Source organism: Budorcas taxicolor, chromosome 8 (assembly GCF_023091745.1).
Source record: "Budorcas taxicolor isolate Tak-1 chromosome 8, Takin1.1, whole genome shotgun sequence".
Taxonomy (NCBI): Eukaryota; Metazoa; Chordata; class Mammalia; order Artiodactyla; family Bovidae; genus Budorcas; species Budorcas taxicolor.
This window is the reverse complement of record NC_068917.1, coordinates 72,180,509-72,194,485: the sequence shown is the minus strand read 5'-3', so window position 1 is coordinate 72,194,485 and position 13,977 is coordinate 72,180,509. Positions and strand designations below refer to the sequence as shown.

The window sequence follows — 13,977 nt, the reverse complement described above, 5'->3', positions numbered from 1 at the left end:
GCAGAGAGAGCACAGCAAATGGTGGCCTGGTCATGCCTGGGAGACGATCAGGGAAGATTCCCAAGAGAAGCTCTTGAGATGGGCCATGAAGGATGCGTAGAGGCTTGCAAAATGGGAGCAGGAGGAGAGGCCAGGAGGGATTGTGGGGTTGAGCAAAGAACTTCGGATTTAGAGTGTGAAGGCTTGGGTTCCTGTCCTAGTTCTGCCACTGACTAGCTCTGGGATCTTGAGCAAGTCACCTTACCTCTGTGATTCTTGGTTTCTGTACAGACAGTCTCTGATTTATGATGGTTTGACTTACCGTGTTTTGGCTTTATGATGGGACGAAAGTGATCCACACTCAGGAGAAACTGTACTTCAAAGTTTGTATTTTAAGTTTCCTGAGCTAGCGATAGGCAGTATCTTCTCCTGAGATGCTGGGCAGTGGCAGCAAGCTGCAGCTCCCCACCAGCCACACCATCGTACCGGGAAACAACCCACACATTTCCAACCATTCTGTACCCAGACTATCATTCTATTTTTACTTTCAGGACAGTATTCAATAATTACATGAGGGATTCATCATTTTATTATAAAATAGGCTTTGTGTTAAGATGATTTTGCCCAGTAATAGGTGTATGTAAGTGTCCTGAGCACCTTTAAGGTAGGCTAGGCTGAGCTACAATGTTCAATAGATTAGGTGTATTAAAAGCATTTTCAACTTCAGCTATTTTCAATTTATGATGGGTTTATTAGGATGTACTGCATCTTGGCTCAGATAATAAAGAATCTGCCAGCAATGCAGGAGATTCAAGTTTGATCCCTGGGTCGGGAAGATCCCCTAGAGGAGGGAATGTCTACCCACTCCAGTATTCTTGCCTGGAGAATTCCATGGACAGAAGAGCCTGGAGGGGCTGCAGTCCATGGGGTCACAAAGAGTTGGACATGACTGAGCAACTAACACTCTGACTTTTTGACACTTTCAGCCCAATCTTAAGGTGAGGAAGATCTGTGTCTGTAAAGTGGGAGTTGTCCTGACCTACCTTTGAAGGTGGTTGGGGACAGTCAAGTTAGATAATGTTTTTGAAAGTACTTCCTAAACTGTAAGCAAAAACAACATGGGTGCTTAGCTTCTGGGTATGTCTACACTTGCCATGCTGGGGAAGGGATAAAAATACACTAGGAGAAGACAAGCCCTTATGCTGGATTCAAGTTCACCACCTCTGTCCTGGAAGGGCCTGGCTGAGAACAGAGGCATTCCCTGTTTCTCCAATTCTGGAACCCGTTTCTGGGACAGAGGAGGGCTGGCCCGTACCCAGTGTACCTGCAGCTTTGATGGAAGACCTGCGGGTTGCACGCTGTCTGAGATCCGCAGCCTGCTGCACTTGGAAGGCCCTCAAGTCCTCCTCGTCCAGGGCGATGTCCCCAAGGAAGGCAGCTGGAAAGAGAAGAGGCAAGGACAGTCAGTCCCCCAGTGCAGCACTGACAGCCTGACCCTGTGGCCACCGCCCCTGGCCCTCACTGCAACTGTAATCCTCAAATGCCTTCTAAGGAAGAACAGTAGTGGGGGGCCAGCTTTGAGGATCTTTCGGGAAACTCAAGCTCATTTTTCAGTTGAAATCTCATCAAAGCTGATGCTCAGCTCCACCAGACTTCTCAAAGACAGAGTCATTTCACATATTCCATCATTCTTTAGCAAACGCCTAGTAATGTCTCAACAGTAAAGAATCCACCTGCAAAGCAGGAGATGTAGATGGGGGTTGGATCCCTGGGTCAGGAAAATCCCCTGGAGGAGGAAATGGCAACCCACTCCAATATTCTTGCCTGGAGAATCCCACGGGCAAAGGAGCCTGGTGGGCTATAGTCCATGGGGTCACAAAGAGTCTGAGCACACAGTAAGCACCTACTGTGGGCCAGGTGCTACTCTAGTGATTAGCAAGATAGAAGTGGTTCCCACTCGCTAGTAGGAAACTGACCTTCAAACATATACATAAGTAAACAAAAACAGAGCTGGAGAATTCCAGGAAGGGATGGGTATTACCAACAAAATCAAAGGCGTTAAGAGGACAGAGTGTCTACTTTGGGGGTCCATAACCTTGGCATTGTGCTGGGCATATGGAATTCGCTTAACAATTGCCATTTCAATTACACTGAGGGAGACCCTATGAATAAAAATGGGAGCAGGAAAGTGTGGTAGGGAAGTCAGGACACCTGATAGGCTTGGAGGAAAAGGTTTAACAGTGATTCCTGTTCTGAGTCTCAAGTCCCCTCTCGGGAGGGAGAAAGATCTGGGGGAAAAGAGTCCCCCACCCCAGGGCATTTTGATTTCTGGTGCTGTGGGGAGAGGTTTCCTGAGGGGTATGCCCAGCCAGCAGTGGGATTGCTGGGTCATATGGCAATTCTATTCCCAACTTATTTTAAGGAATCTCCATACTGTTCTCCATAGTGGCAGTACCAGTATGCATTCCCACCAACAGTGAAGGGTTCCCTTTTCTTCACACCCTCTCCAGCATTTATTGTTTGTAGACTTTTTGACAATGGCCGTGCTGACTGGAGTGAGATGACACCTCATTGTGGTTTTGATTTGTGTTTCTCTAATAATGAGTGATGTTGAACATCTTTTCTTGAGGTTTCTAGAGGGATGGGCTGAACAGTCTGCTTTCTGAGAAATACAGGGGGAGCTGAGCCCTTTGGAAAGTGCTTTGGAAGATGCTCAGATGCAAGCTTCACGCTGGGCTGCCGTGGGGGAGGCAGGAGGCAATGCTGGAGGTGGAGCAGAGAGCAGCCTCCCGCAGACCCACCCACAGCGACATCTGTTTCTCATCCCCAGTGCTACAGAGGCCTGGCGGGCAGCATTACACAAACTGTTCTAACCTTGAGGCCTTGCACACAGGTTTTTCCTCACCAGCTGGCCCACTGGGTGGACACACACACACACACACCCCTAGTCATCACCACAGCATCATACACAGGCGTCAGTGCTCTGCCAGACTCACGGTAACATCCACACCTGTGCCATCCAAAAGAGAGCTACAAAAGTCACATAGACACTCCTGCACACACAAGTAGCATCCACACCACCCCCTCTGGTGGTGGGAGGCACTCGATATACATTTGTTCAAGTGAAGTGTCATGCTGACATACGTCAGGCGTGCAAATGTGTGCCAACAGACACTCACTCTTCGACAGGTGTGATCTGGAGCTGGATGGGCAGAATGTGGAATGACTTTAGCAATTGTCTAGGCCAGTGTCCCATTTTATAGATGCAGAAACTGAGGCCCAGAAGGGCAATGATTTAATGGGGATCATGCTGTTAGTCACTACCAAGGCTGGATTTATACCTCAGGCCTCCCAATTCCCAGTCCAGTGCTCACTGCACTCGAGTTTGTCAGCTTGTAGAACCCACATTCTAAATTGTTTTTTTAGTTGCTAAGTCATGTCTGACTCATTTGCGACCCCATGGACTGCAGCCCGCCAGGCTCCTCTGTCCATGGGATTTCCCAGGCAAGAATACTGACATGGGTTGCCATTTCCTTCTCCAGGGGATCTTCCCAACCCAGGGATCAAACTCCCACCTCCTGCATTGGAAGGCAGATTCTTTTCTAATGAGCCACCAGGGAAGCCCCATATTCTAAATACATATACACAAAAATACTCATTCAGAAACACACATCCACCAAAAAATACACACATCAGAGACAGTCCTAAAACACACATGCAAAAGCTCCAACACACACAAACCAACAGCAAGTTCCAAACCCTTTAAGCCAGTAATAGTAGCAATAATGACACCTTATGTAAATATCTGTTGAAATTTGCCTGGTGCTTTGCTGTTGACGAAGTGCTCTCACATTAATGAATTCATTAATCCTGGCCCACCAGGGATATTCCCAATAAGCCAAACTCCAGCCATACACTTGCCAAGGAGCATCCCATTACAAACTCGTGGAGAAATAACCTAGTGGTTAGATTTGAGCCCTCTTCCCTGACTTGAGTGGGCCTTCCCTGGTGGCTGAGTGGTAAAGAATCTGCCTGCAATGCAAGAGCCAGGTCTGACTCCTGGGTTGGGAAGATCCCATGAAGGAGGGCATGGCAACCTACTTCAGTATTCTTGCCTGGAGATTCCCATGGATAGAGGAGACTGGCAGGATACAGTCCATGGGGTTGCAAAGAGTCGGACATGACTGAAGTGACTTAGCACGCACGCTCACGCCAGCCCTGACTTGAGAGATCAGAACACTTGAATGTGAGATGGGAAACGACTTGGCCAAGGTCACCAACTGGTAAGTGGCCCAGAATTTCTTTCTCCACATGGGAAAAATTTTCTTACTGAAAACATCACCCTTGGTGGCCTTGGCTCAGCAACTGATGGGACAGCAATACAAGGTGCTTCTCAGCTGTGGTCTGAGCAAGGGCATGGGATGGGAGATACACCCCACAGAGGTGATGGCGGGTTTACACAGGCACCCAGTGTAAATGCACCTACACCTCTTCTCTCTTTGCACCTCTACACAGACACTGCACCCTCAGGCTCACACAGCCACAACCATAGGCATCACAGGGATACAGTGTGACTGGATATTAAACTCATCTTCGGACACAGCAGCAAAGAACAAGGTCTTTGGAGTCAGACAGATCTGCTTTGAATCTGAGTGACTACCCTCTCACTGACAAGTCACAAAAACTCTTCTAAAGCTCAATTTTCCCCTACATTAAAAAAAAAAAAAAAAGAGCTAATAAAAGAATCTGTCTCCCAGGATAACTGCACAAAATAAAGCATGTAAAGAGAGCATCCAGCCCAAAGCCTGGAGCATAGTAAGCACCCACTAAATGGCCACTGTTAACATCACCCCAATAATAGCCCTGTGGTCTCAAGGTCAGCTCTCTACTTTCAAGGCCATACAGTTTTCACCCACTCAGGCCTCTGGGCTCAGTGAAGCCCCTGCGAAGCAGAACCTTTAATTCCAAGTACAGAGGCCACAGAACTGTGCTGGCCTGCGGGAGAAAGGCAGTGTGGAGGGCTAGCTGAGCAGAAGGCAGGACCAGTCCTGGGCTAGGCTAGAGGCCTGGGCTAGTCTAGCAGCCCTGGGCTAGTCTAGGAGTGGAGCACTCACTGTCAGCAGCACCCAGTGGTGTGAATGTCATGACTGAGGAATGTGAGGGAACCGAGGGGGGAGGGTTGATGGGGTGGGCAGGAGAGCTTTATGGCCAGGAGCTGAAGGCCCTGACCATGCGCGATGCCCTCCAGGGCAGTTAGGGAAACTGGATTCTGGAGCGTCCAGGAAGCCCCTCCTCGCCCAGAAGGAAGGGTCAAGGTCAGAGTAGTAGTTGTTTTCAACATGGAATCCAATGTTTCGTTTTGTTTTCAGGCTATAAATCAGCCAGGGGCATTTATGAATGCTCCATAGCCAGTCCCCCCACCTCAAGCAGGAGATGAAAGACATCAAGCTGCATCCTTTGAGCACATCCTTCAGTTGGCCTTGGGACTCCACAGAGTCGCCTCCTCTTTTGGAAGAACGGAGAGGAGCCTGGCTGGTGTGATAAAGAGCCATGTGTACCAGGCGTCCTACACAGGTCCCACCCATCACACAAATGCAGGCTTCTAGCAAGCTTCTAGTTGGGGGAGGACATGCTTAAGCTCCTGCATGTGTTTGTGTGTGTGTTTAGTCACTCAGTCATATCTGACTCTTTGTGGCGCCATGGATAAGTAGCCCACCGGGCTCCTCTGTCCATGGAATTTTCCCAGGCATGAATACTGGAGTGGGTTGCTATTTCCTCCTCCAGGGGATCTTCCCCACCCAGGGATCAAACCCAGGGTCTCCTGCATTGCAGACAGATTCTTTACCACTAGTGTTACCTGGAAGCCCCCCTGCAAGTGTTTGCATGTACTTAATCACAGGCATACATTTCCACACAGGGGCATATTTGCACATACACATGTTCTCAGGAGTACCTACATGCACAGATGAATAGACTTGCCCATAAAGCAGGGACACACCCACAGACGTGTAAAAACACACTAACTGCTTCCCTGTGCAAGTCCCAGTGTTTTCAAATACACAAAGAACTGTATGTGCACACTCCATTTCACAGGCTACACCCCCTCACTGAAGGAGAGGGACACCTTTAGAAATGGGGAGAGGAGAGGAGACAGGGAAAGTAGCTGAATCCCTTAGCTATCCTCAGGTCTTTAGTGGCCTGAGGAGTGATGCACTCTACTACATCACCTCCTCCCCCAATATCTTCTCCCAAAATCCATGGAGAAACTAGAATTTCTGAGAGCTTCTTCTTCCAGGGGAGTCCCACTGTTTGCCATTCATCCCGAGTCCAGGGAGATTATAAGACTTTTCCTCCTCCCTTGGGGCACCGAAAAGAGAAGGTGACTCATGGAGCAGGGGTATAGGTGGGTGGGTGACTCATGCAGCGTGTCTGGAGGGGGAAAGTGGTCTGGCAGGAGAAGGAATTGCTTCTCAACCTCCAGAGCCTATAATCTACTCCTCTGAGGCCCTGTGAAATCCAAATCTGGGTTACAAAGCCCCTGGGATAAGGATGGTGAGCTACTAGACCACCTGGCCTCCCCATAGCATATCTCTGAGCTGCCAAGTGAGGCAGAATTAAGTTCCTTGCTGGCTCAGGAGCATCCCTGTGGGCTTCTCTGCTGAATGGAGCAGCTGCGTCCCAATTCTCGCCTCTATGGTCTCTCCCAGAACCCTGAGTCATCTGGGGCAGCCAGAAGGAACTGGGAATCTTGGGAAACGATTTCCTTGATGGTTTGGCATCCCAGCATACAAAAAATGAGGGCTGAGTTGCAATTTCCCTGGGAGAGAAAAAGAGGGCCTGGTGGAAACAGCTCTGAGCACACACAGGCTATTTTGGCTTCCTGCCCTTTGCTTTGGTCTTGCCTGAACCTCTCCAGGGTCTCAAGGGTCTTCATTTTGTCCTTACTGCCAACAGTAACCGGAACTCTGACAGTCAGAAGAAGGAGAAGGCAGAGAAGGGAGCTGGAGAGCATCAAGCAAGTACAGCCAGGTGCATTCAAAGGAAGTCAAGACAGACACCATCTGCCACCAGCATCTGGAGGTCAGGGCTCAGCTGGGGCAAGAGGTAACAGCAGGCAGGAGAAGTTAACACAAACAGAGGAGAGAATCTGGGGACCTGAGGCCCAAGGGTGCTGATATGGGGTCTTAGGAGGCAGGCAGGAGGGAGGAAGGGCTGTACCAGTCACACTAAGGAGGGAAGCCTGCTCCAACCCCAAGTCTTGGCCTTGTCAGGCTCTCCTGGCCACCCCTAGGCCTGGCCCAGCTCCCCACGAGCCTCACTTCACCCTAGTGGAGAACTTGCTCCAAAGCCCTCGTTTGAAGTTCCAACTCAGCTAGCCCCACCCAGCCAGCATGAAATCTGAGACTGGGATGGAGCCCTGAACCTCCGCTGCTCCAAAAAATCGCTCCAATTTCCAACTGGTAGTGAAATACATCAGCCTGGCTTCCTTCCTATTCTCTAAGGCCTTGTCCAGCTCTCTTTCTCCGTGAAGATCTCCCAAACCTTCCCGGCATGCTGTGATCACTCTTTCTCTGCCAGCACCACTACCATGGGGCAAGAGGTTCCTTGAGCCTTTAAGGGCTTTCCCTCCAAGGTGGCACGTAAGATATCTTGGTTTGTGCAGTTGGTTCATCCACAGATGTCTTTTGCCCCTTTTGGACTGTAAGCTCTTTGAAGGCAGGGAGCCTGGCTTATAATTCTATCTCTCACAACATCAAGACCATGGCCTGGCACCTTTCCATAAAGGAATTCTCCAGGCAAGAATACTGGAGGGGTAGCCATTCCCGTCTCCAGGGGATCTTCGCACCCAGGGATTGAACTCAGGTCTCCTGCACTGCAGGCAGATTCTTTACTGTCTGAGACACCGGGGAAGCCCAAATGCAGGGCAGTTGAATGAATAAATGACACAGGATGGGGTTAGGAAGCTATTCTCTTTTCCTGAAAACCAAGCCTATTTTCTCAGGAAAGAAAAATAAATGAAGTAAGTGTGTGAGGCACAGAAAACAGGGGGTAAGCCACCAACATTTATTTAGTGCTTCCTGAGTGTTAAGCTCTAATATGTATTTTATATGTGTTCTCACACTTAATCTTTACCACCAAGTCTATGGAGAAACGTATTATCAGTTCCATTTTACAGGTGAGAAAAGCAAAGTCCAGAGATAATTGCTGTTCCCAAGATGCTACAGCTAATGAGTTGTGGGTCCAGGATTGAGAACTATGTCTGCCTGCCTGCAAAGCCCACACTCTAGCCACTTAGCCTTATGTCCACCCCAAGCCCAGTGAGAAAGATGGAGGCTAACATCTGGTTTGCTCACAGCCCAGCTGGGGTGAAGGAGGAAGGGCTGAGGCTTTGGCTTCTCCTCCTCCCACTCGAAGGTCCCTTATGCCTGCAGTTTGCTCTGCTCCATCACCCAAAGAGGGGTCCCCTGGGTCAGAACCAGAGCAACCTGACCCCCAGTCCCCCATGCCACCCACAGGTATGTCTAGAATTCCAAGCACCCCGAGTCATTCCCCTGGCCCTGGCTATTTGAAGACAGTCTGAAATCAAAGGCTGGAAGTCGAGGAAAGGTTCTGATATCTTATGCCCTGTGTGTTCTCTTGTCCATGGCAGCCTGTTCAGGGTCATCCGATCAGGCAAACGGCTGGAGTACAAGACCATCTGGTCACTCTGGTAGGGGGGGGGGGCAGGGGGGAATCCCTCTGGGCCCAGCAGGAGTGAAGGGGTTACACCAGGTCTTCATGGACAAAGAACACACATACACACACACACACCCTCCGGGGCCCTGACCTGGGCTAATTAACCTCCAATGTCTGTAGGATGGAGAGAGCTGATATACAGTATCTGAGTTCTGTTTTTCCCCCTTTCCACCACCACTTGGCCTTGGCAGGGGCCTCTGGCACACGGGGACAGAAGTCAGTCCCAGTCCTGAGCTGGCTTCTCTGACTTTTGACAGCTGTCTCTGAGGTCTCAGTAAGCTGCTGCTGCTGGTGGGGAAATGGGATCCCCACGGGGCATGGTCTCAGAGGATCCCTTGAAAAAAACTTTCTTCCACTTGGACTGGGTTGGGGGGGAGGTCTCAGGAGAGCTGCTTGGAGACTGAGGCCTCCCTGAACCCAGCCGGACAGATGTGCAGCCCCTAGGGCAGCCCAGACAGACAGGATGGAAAACACCAGTGTGCTGGAGCCCCGGATCTGGCAGAAGGGAAAACTGCGTGTGCACACACACACACACACACACGCACACACACAAGAGTTTGGCCGGAAAAGTTTCCAGTAGAAGGAAAAGCCTCCTTGGCCACAGGTTTCCTCCCGGTATCCCGGGAGGAACCCTCCTGGGGTCACACCAGAGGTAGCCACTGGGCAGCTCACACCAATCGCAGGAAAACTTCAGTCCCTACAATTCCCCCAAACTTCCCCCCACCCCCGACTCTCTCCCTTTCTTTTGTTCCCCACTGCATTGCCAACCAGGCAGCTCCCAGCTTCCCACACCGGACTGTCCTCCCCCGAACCCTCAAGCAGCCGGCGCCTCCCTCCGGGCCCCGGGCCGCCCGCACCCGGCCCTGGCGCCCCGGGGACGGGCCGGCGGGGTCGGGGGCACCTACCCGCCTTGCAGGGGTCTTTGTAGTTGAGGGGCTCTGCGTCGTCCTCCTCCCCCAGGTCATAGGTGTAATCGGCCAAGTCGAGCGGCCGGCCGGGGCGCGCGAGCAGCAGCAGCCAGAGCAGCAGCGGCAGCGGCGGGCGGGCCACGCCGGGCATGCTGGCGGGCGCGGCGGCAGCGGCGGCGGCGGCGGCGGCGGCGGCGGCGGCGGGTCGCGCCCGGACGCGGGAGCGGGCGAGAGGGGAAGCGAAGGACTGGCGGCGAGGGGAGGGCGCTCCCGGCCGCCCGCTCTCCCCCCGCGCTCTCCCTACCTCTTCCCTTTCCCTCTGCTCGCCCTCCCTCCTTCCTGTCTCCCGCCCCCTCTCCGGCCCGGCTTCTCCGCTCTCCCTTCCCTTCTTTCCGTCTCTTTCCTTCTCTCCCTCCCTCCCTCTCCCCCTCTTTAGGGAAATGAGCTCGCTGGAGGGCGGGTTTTCGCCCGGAGCTCGGCCCCCCTCGGGGCCGGGACGGCGATCGGCCGGGCCGGGACGCACGCCAGCCGGAGGCGGGGAGGGCACGGAGCCGGCAGGCCCGGAGGGGGCTCGGGCGGCGCGGGGCGCGAGGCGGCGGGGCCGGGAAGGGGGGCGCCGGTCCCCGGGGTGTCCGGCCCGAGCCCCCTCCTGGGCCTCCGGACACGCCGTCGGGTCGATCGTGCAGCCTTCGCCCCGCTCTAGCCCCCCTCGTCTCGGACTGCGTTTCCCCGCCTGCGGCTCTCGCTCTCTCGGGTTCTCGGACCCTCGCTCTCGCCCATCTCGGTCCCTGTCCCTCTAGTTCGGTCCTTCGGTCTCTCGCCGTCTCCGTCTCGCTCCCTCCCTCGGGAGACGCCACTGGAGGGCGCCTGGAACCCGCGGATTGCTCCCCAGTCTCCTTACCCTGGGATGGGGGAGAACGGGAAAGCCGGGAAAGCCGGCTTGGCGCCCCCAAGGCTCTAGCCTTCCCCTGGCCGGCCCCCACCAAGAGCCGGGCTGTGAGAGGACAGACGCGTTTTGCAATCAGGATGCTTTAATCTTTGGTGGTAGGAGCCCCCTTGGGCCCTAGGAACTGCTTCTCCTCTGCCCACCTCTCCCCACAGCTCCCATTTCTCCAGGGTCAGTCCCAGTGGTGTCGACAGTATCCGCTTCCTGCCAGTCTGCACAAGACCCTTTGCTCCTGGATCTCCGCTGTCCCTTCGGGGCTTCCTGAGGCCCTGGGAAGTGAAGAAACACTGTTTATTATGTGAGGGAGAAGGACTGGAGGGGGTGTTTGTGAACCTTCCCTCCCTGGAGCTCTGTAGGTGACCCCATCTTGTTGGGTCCCGCAGTGCCTGGTCAGCTGACATGAAGAGGTGGCCCAAACCGTCAGGACTGCATCTGTTCCTGTGCCCTGGAGGTCACACCTGCTCACCTGACCAGTCCTAAGTGTAGTACAGGGGCACCTCGCCACACAGGGTGCTCACGGTCCTGCCCAGGAAGGCCAGGTCCCCAGAGAATGCTGAGCCGGCGTCACGGCCCTGCTCCTGGCCCAGCTTCGAGGAAGGCACTGGGGGCTTGGCCTGGAAAGAGCATCTGGTTTGGAGCCTGGGAACTGAGTTTCTGTCTCACCTGTGGTCCTTATCGTGGGACCTCAGGTGTACCAGGCAGTCTCTCTGTGTAAAGAAGGTGTTGTGCTGGAGTCAGAGCCCCCAGGGGGTGTGTGGGCTCAGCTAAGCCAGCAGCTTGGCTTCGGGGCAGGGATGGGGAACTTGGCTAGGAAAGGTTCGGTGCAGGGGGATCCAGGGAGAACATTCACCTGGCAGTCCACGAGGAGCAGCATTTTACAGGTGACAAAATCACCATCTAAAATGCTCCTGCCAGCAGCCCTGGGAAAAACCAACCCACTCCCTCTTACCCGTACACCCACCTGGAAGTTCTGCAATTTTCGAGTGAGAGCCTCGAGACTTGGGATGCTCTGCGGAGCCACCTTCATAATGTAGCAGCAGGTTCCGGGGGCTGGCTTGTAGGCAATCAGGAGCTGGGCGTGGGAACATACAAGGGTCAGTTCGGAAGGCGCTGCCTAGCTCACTCCTAACTCTGGTCCTAGGCCATCCCCCTCTAGGCTGGGCACTGGAAGGAGTCGTACTGGAATCTGGCACTTAGCAAAAGCGCTGGGCGTGGGGAGAGATGAATCTGTAGGAAGGCCAAAGCTGAAGAGGTCTAGCACAGAATTATCACTGGTTCCTTAGCCTTGGGATCAAGAGGTCCGAGCATACCCACCCGCTGGTAGTCATACACCACAGTGCCAGTGGAGCCGATGGAGAAAGTGGCAGTGGTTCCCACACGCTCACTCAGGGCCAGGCGTTGCTGTGCTTCCGGGCCTGCGATGCTCATCTCTAGAACCTAGAGGAGGGCATCGTGCTGCCTGGCATTCCTCTTTCCCCACTCATCCCTGCACCTCATGCCCACCCTCAGTTCCCTTTGTGCTGTGCTGTGCTCAGTCACTTCAGTCATGCCCAACTCTTTGAGACCCTGTGGACTGTAACCCTCCAGGCTCCTCTGTCTATGGGATTCTCCAGGCAAGGTTACTGGAGTGGGTTGCCATGCCCTCCTCCAGGGGATCTTCCCCGACCGGTAAGAGATGAAACCCTCATCTCTTATGTCTCCTGCATTGGCAGGCGGGTTCTTTACCACTAGCACCACCTGGGAGGCCCCAGTCCTCTTTACTCAAATGCAATTCTTTCTTCCCTGGGAGCTCAGAGAGGCCCAGGGGAGCCAGGCACTGGAGGGAAGAGATTGTCCAACTGTGGGGTGGGGGCTGGTGAAAAAGCCCAGGCAGAGTTTGCCACCCTGTTTCCACCTCTGTCCTTCCCTGAGGCGTCACTTGCCTCCTCCGCTCATTCCCCGTGGGCAATTTGTTCTCTGCCCACCCCATCCCAGGGCCTCTATCTGACCTGCCCTGTATCCACTGCCCACCCCATCCCAAGCCTACTCACCATCTCTGTATGTTTCTGGCTCATGTGAAGACCCATGAGCAGGGCTCCTACGATCACCACGACGACAAGGACCACAACCACGACCACAATGAGAAGGCGTTTGATGTTCACTGGACAGCAGGGGATGCGAAGCCGGCCCCCGGGGACTGCTGAGTAGTCCTGACATGTGGGGCAGGCGAGGAGACAGGTATGAGGTCATGAAGATGGCACTTCTCCCTGCACAACCAGGACACCCTCCCAGTCTCTCCCGGGACTGAACAAAAATGCCATGGATGTGCAGAAGAGGGCTGAGCCGGTTAGACGCTTCCTGGAGGAGGGGGCCTGGATTCCAACAAACTCGTAGATGCTTAGAAGTGAGGTCTAGCTTGAACAGATCCAAGAGAGCCTGTTTCACCAGTCTCACTTGCTGCTGTTTCCTCCACACCTCTGACATCCCAGCCACACCCATCCCCTCCAGTTCCCCTCCAAATCCATGCTTTTAGGTGTATGATCCCTTCTTCCAGCAATGCCTTCCTCCTTCTCCACCTGCTGAGCTCTGGCTTGTTCCTCTGGAGCCAGGTCAAATGTTAGTTTCTCTGCAAAGCTTCCTGTGACCTCCCGCCTAGTGGCTCCTTTCCCAGTGCTCTCTACAGTCTTTTCCACGGACCCCTTTAATGGCTCGCAGCCCCTTGTATGGGAATTAGTGGCTGCTGAGCCTGCTACTCCAAGAGTCTCTGTCTTAGTGGTTGGTGTCCCTGTCTTAATTTAGCACAGTCCTAGGTTAGTTGAGTGAATGAATTTGGGTGAGGAAACAGGCCTGGAGAAGTTGGAGGAGGCAGAGCCCATCGTACACAGATACACTCTTGCACACATACACACACACATACATGTACACATGATCAGACTCACCGGCGGGCTCTCCATCAAGACCTCTTTGCTGCCCACATCCATCTTGCTGTAGACACCTTCCCTCCTCATCTCTGAGTATGACTAGGGTCTTATATATGCCAGCATGGACACAGGACAGAGGTAAAAGACCCAGCCCCTGTCTGCCAACCAAGCCCTCAGCTTTGAAGCCTGTTTGTTCCTGGCCCTTCAGAGCCAAGGGCCGGATAAGCCAGCTGCAAGAGCGCCTAAGGGCCCTTGGCCCTGGCGCGTGAGTCCTCTTGGCCCCAGGGAAAGCAAAGCTGGGTAAGCCGAGCAACCTTGCCCTTGAGAAATCTGCACTTCTCACCGTGGGTGTCTTCCTGGCATGCCTACCATTCTTGCTGGCACCTGCCCCTGCCATCTTATGGCTTTTCTTGTTCTTCTGCCAGGCTGAACCTCTTTGGCAACCAAGGGCCAGACCCAATGGGTCCACCACACTTCCCAACAGATTTGCTCCCAGAATTGCCTCCAA

At 53.6% G+C, this 13,977-nt stretch overlaps 2 protein-coding genes across 2 annotated transcripts in view; both read right to left on the bottom strand.

The window, feature by feature from the left end:
- The window catches only part of BMP1 (bone morphogenetic protein 1), a 45,580-nt gene extending 35,806 nt beyond the window's left edge, over positions 1-9,774 (bottom strand). Inside the window, exons 1-2 of the mRNA XM_052644704.1 lie at positions 9,621-9,774; positions 1,304-1,417 (exon numbers count right to left, since the gene is read on the bottom strand). Of these exons, the coding sequence (XP_052500664.1) occupies positions 1,304-1,417; positions 9,621-9,774 (268 nt within the window). The remainder of the gene's footprint in view (positions 1-1,303; positions 1,418-9,620) is intronic.
- Positions 9,775-11,045: 1,271 nt separating this feature from the next.
- SFTPC (surfactant protein C) lies at positions 11,046-13,529 on the bottom strand. Its single transcript, XM_052645340.1, has 5 exons — positions 13,488-13,529; positions 12,600-12,758; positions 11,884-12,006; positions 11,531-11,641; positions 11,046-11,183 (listed from the first exon to the last, which is right to left on the bottom strand). The coding sequence occupies exons 1-5, from the start codon at positions 13,527-13,529 to the stop codon at positions 11,046-11,048; spliced, it is 573 nt and encodes a 190-aa protein (XP_052501300.1).
- Positions 13,530-13,977: the final 448 nt, after the last annotated feature.

Bases quoted from the DNA above. Each gene is read 5' to 3' on its own strand.
- SFTPC (XM_052645340.1), bottom strand. From the start codon at position 13,529: ATGGATGTGGGCAGCAAAGAGGTCTTGATGGAGAGCCCGCCG. The intron at 12,007-12,599 runs GTGAGTAGGCTT...GCCCTCCTCTAG, and splicing joins GCCAGAAACATACAGAGATG to GTTCTAGAGATGAGCATCGC. The intron at 11,184-11,530 runs GTGGGTGTACGG...TGCTCTTTCCAG, and splicing joins GAAAATTGCAGAACTTCCAG to GCCAAGCCCCCAGTGCCTTC.